Source organism: Benincasa hispida, chromosome 1 (assembly GCF_027475165.1).
Source record: "Benincasa hispida cultivar pf3 chromosome 1, pf3_genome.v1.1, whole genome shotgun sequence".
Lineage (NCBI taxonomy): Eukaryota > Viridiplantae > Streptophyta > Magnoliopsida > Cucurbitales > Cucurbitaceae > Benincasa > Benincasa hispida.
This window is the reverse complement of record NC_143478.1, coordinates 88222593-88225580: the sequence shown is the minus strand read 5'-3', so window position 1 is coordinate 88225580 and position 2988 is coordinate 88222593. Positions and strand designations below refer to the sequence as shown.

Here is a 2988-nt window from a genome sequence, read left to right as displayed (position 1 = left end):
TGGCTCCCAGTGAGGCGTGCAATTAATCCATCCTCACAACTCACATATGCTCCACCATTTTTAGACTCTCAAATAATGGCATGATGTAACCCACATCCAAGAATTAAAATGTGTGTCAAGTTTGAGTGTGTAAATAAATACCGCTCACAAGAGACATTCTCTTAAAACTATATGCATTGAGTAGATTTCCATGTAAGGCAAAAAGGGTAGAGAGAGAAGAAAGAAAGAAAGAGGAACAAATTTCCAAAATTATTTGGTTGTTTGTTTGCGTGTTTGCGTGTTTAAAAAGAGAAAAAGACATTTTTATGCGCTGTGTGGGGTTGTGTAAATTTAATGAAGCTAGCTAGCTAGGCAGTGAGTGTGTGTATATATATACATATGTTAATGTTATGGGTTGCTATTAAGAAATTAGGAAGGAGATGGATTGAGAGAGTCGTTGTTGTAGGCAATCGCAATCGCAATCGCAATATATAATAATGAGTGTGAATAAAGTCGAGAAATTGTTGAAGGGGAGTTGCCCCATTCTGGCGATGTTGCCCGTCCAAATATTTGCCACCGGAATGCAAGTTCTGAGCAAAGTTATTCTGAATCATGGCACCTTCATTTTTGCACTTATGGCCTACCGTCATCTCGTCGCCACTCTCTGCGTTGCACCCTTTGCTTTCTTCTTCGAAAGGTTAATTGATTAATATATCCCTAAATAATCTTCATGTTATTTAATTATATAATTATAACATACTCACCCCATTCTCGTGCCTAATTTGGTTGCAGAAGAAACGCAAACAAGTTGAGCTGCCAGGTTTTCTTTTGGCTTTTTCTCAGTGCCTTCACCGGGTACCACTACCCTCAAAACTCAAAATTACTACATTTCTATTATTATTACTATTCATCCATCCTTGATATCATCTAAGGATTTTTTTTCTTCCCTTGTCGTTTAAGTAATTCCATCTCAAAAATGGCAACTTTAATTAACTTAATTATAGTTTAGAATAATTGATATGATCATGTCATAACTGAATAAGGCAAATTGTTAGATATAATTACATGCAGGATAACAGCGGCAATGGGACTGTATTATTATGGTCTGCGAGACACGACAGCTACTTATGCTACCAACTTCCTGAACTTGATTCCCGCAGTGACATTTGTAATCTCCTCCATACTGAGGTAGGGATGGCCCACACTGCCCCTGCAGTAGCTAGCTTGATAATAATAATAATAATAATAATAATAATAATAAATAATCGTTTTCGTACGTAGGATTGAAAAAGTGAGGTTGAAGAGAAGAGCAGGGCAAGTAACGGTAGTGGGGGCAATTTTGTGTGTTGGGGGAGCACTGATTACGAGTCTTTACAAAGGAAAAGGGTTTCACATTGGTCATCACGATGATGACAATTGTATAATATCTAATATGGAGGCGGGTGGTCGTCACTGGGGACGAGGCACCCTCCTGCTTGTTGCCAGCTGCTTTTCTTACGCTACATGGTTTGTTGTCCAAGTAAGTATTATATATTATGCCATCTGCTTCTACAAATCATCATCATTATTATACTAATAATAATAATGATAATAATGGGGCTATGACCACACACACATTACAGGTGAAGTTGGTGAAAGTGTTTCCCTCAAACTACTTGGCCACCATGCTAACATGTGTCATAGCATGCATTCAGTCAACACTGCTTGGCTTGTGCCTCGACACCAACAAGGCTTCTTGGAAGTTGGGTTGGGATCTCCAGCTTCTCACCATTTTCTACTCGGTATTACTATACAATACATACACTATACCCGTCTAATTAAATTCATATATCATACAATATATATATATATATTTATTTATTTATATATGCACAGGGAGCACTTGCCACAGCAGCTACTTTTTGCTTGACCACATGGGCAATTTCAATCCAAGGACCCACTTTCCCTCCCATGTTCAACCCTCTCGCTCTAATCTTTGTGGCAATCTCAGAAGCCATCATACTTGGGGAGGAGATTAAAGTGGGCAAGTACGTACGTACGCAGTACTTGAACTAGGATATAATATATTTAAATAAGAAAAAAATATGGATGGAAGGATATAATTATAATGAATAAATTATATTAAATTTTGCTTTGCAGCATATTGGGGACGTGTGTGATGGTAGCGGGGCTGTACTGTTTCCTGTGGGGTAAGACAAAGGACATGAAGATGAACGAATTATCAACGCATCTCCCGAGATCAGCAGCTGCTGCAGTCGCTATTCATCTACCGCCAACCACTTCCCAACCTCCGCCCCTGCACTCACCACCTCTACTCCCAACGCCCGCTACACCCACTTAACACTATTAATAATAATACTTAATTTTGCTCTTCTCTTTTCCAATTTTCAACTCAACCCCGCTTCAACTTCAAACTTCTAATTACCCCCATCCAACTTTATTTCTTTTCTAATTAATCTTAATTTCCCAAATTGTATTCACTCTTTTTTCCTTCAATTTTTACTTTAAGTTCCATTTTCTCAATTCACCCTAGCTTAATTAGGATTCTAACTCGTTCGAAAAATTTCTCATTTCTATGGTATGAATACGAAAAAAATAATTAAACAATTAAAAAAGAAAAATTGGAACGCAGACAAAAATCTACTATATATGTGAAAAATTATTATAATCACACGAAAATCTCTTGCCATTTTTGATTACTCACATCCTTTTTCTCACACTCAAATATGGAATGCAAAAGGTAATTTGATTAAAGTTAATACAATTAATCTTTAAGTGTTTCTAATTATGACAATTTGAAATCAAGGGCATATTTTCCTTTTATACATAGTGCTTGGAGTTAATAACTTTTTTGAAGTTTTTCAAGGTGGGACAATTTCGCTTTGGCAAGATATTTGAAGAATCCACAAATTGTGCTACATCCTTACTAATAATCATAATTTTCAATTCAGAGAATTATAACTCACTTCAACATAAAGAGTAGACCACTTGGAGTACCACCTTCCAAGA

The 2988-nt window shown here is 36.8% G+C and overlaps 1 protein-coding gene across 2 annotated transcripts; it reads left to right on the top strand.

Annotated features, from left to right (window-relative positions):
* Window positions 1-416: 416 nt before the first annotated feature.
* On the top strand, window positions 417-2449 carry LOC120070181 (WAT1-related protein At5g64700-like). Of its 2 annotated transcripts, none has more exons than XM_039022040.2 (7): window positions 417-676; window positions 772-834; window positions 1051-1167; window positions 1261-1498; window positions 1602-1760; window positions 1855-2006; window positions 2119-2449. In XM_039022040.2, exons 1-7 carry the CDS (start codon window positions 477-479, stop codon window positions 2318-2320), a joined length of 1131 nt encoding a protein of 376 aa, XP_038877968.1. In that variant the 5' UTR covers window positions 417-476; the 3' UTR covers window positions 2321-2449. The 2 variants fall into 2 exon arrangements, with proteins under 2 accessions (XP_038877968.1, XP_090164052.1); XM_090307926.1 differs by having other exon boundaries at window positions 1855-2010; window positions 2119-2316.
* The last annotated feature ends 539 nt before the right edge of the window (window positions 2450-2988 follow it).

Coding starts and splice junctions, on each gene's coding strand:
- LOC120070181 (XM_039022040.2), top strand. CDS start 477: ATGAGTGTGAATAAAGTCGAGAAATTGTTGAAGGGGAGTTGCCCCATT. Junction 1,168..1,260: donor GTAATCTCCTCCATACTGAG/GTAGGGATGGCC, acceptor TTTCGTACGTAG/GATTGAAAAAGTGAGGTTGA. Junction 2,007..2,118: donor GAGGAGATTAAAGTGGGCAA/GTACGTACGTAC, acceptor TTTGCTTTGCAG/CATATTGGGGACGTGTGTGA.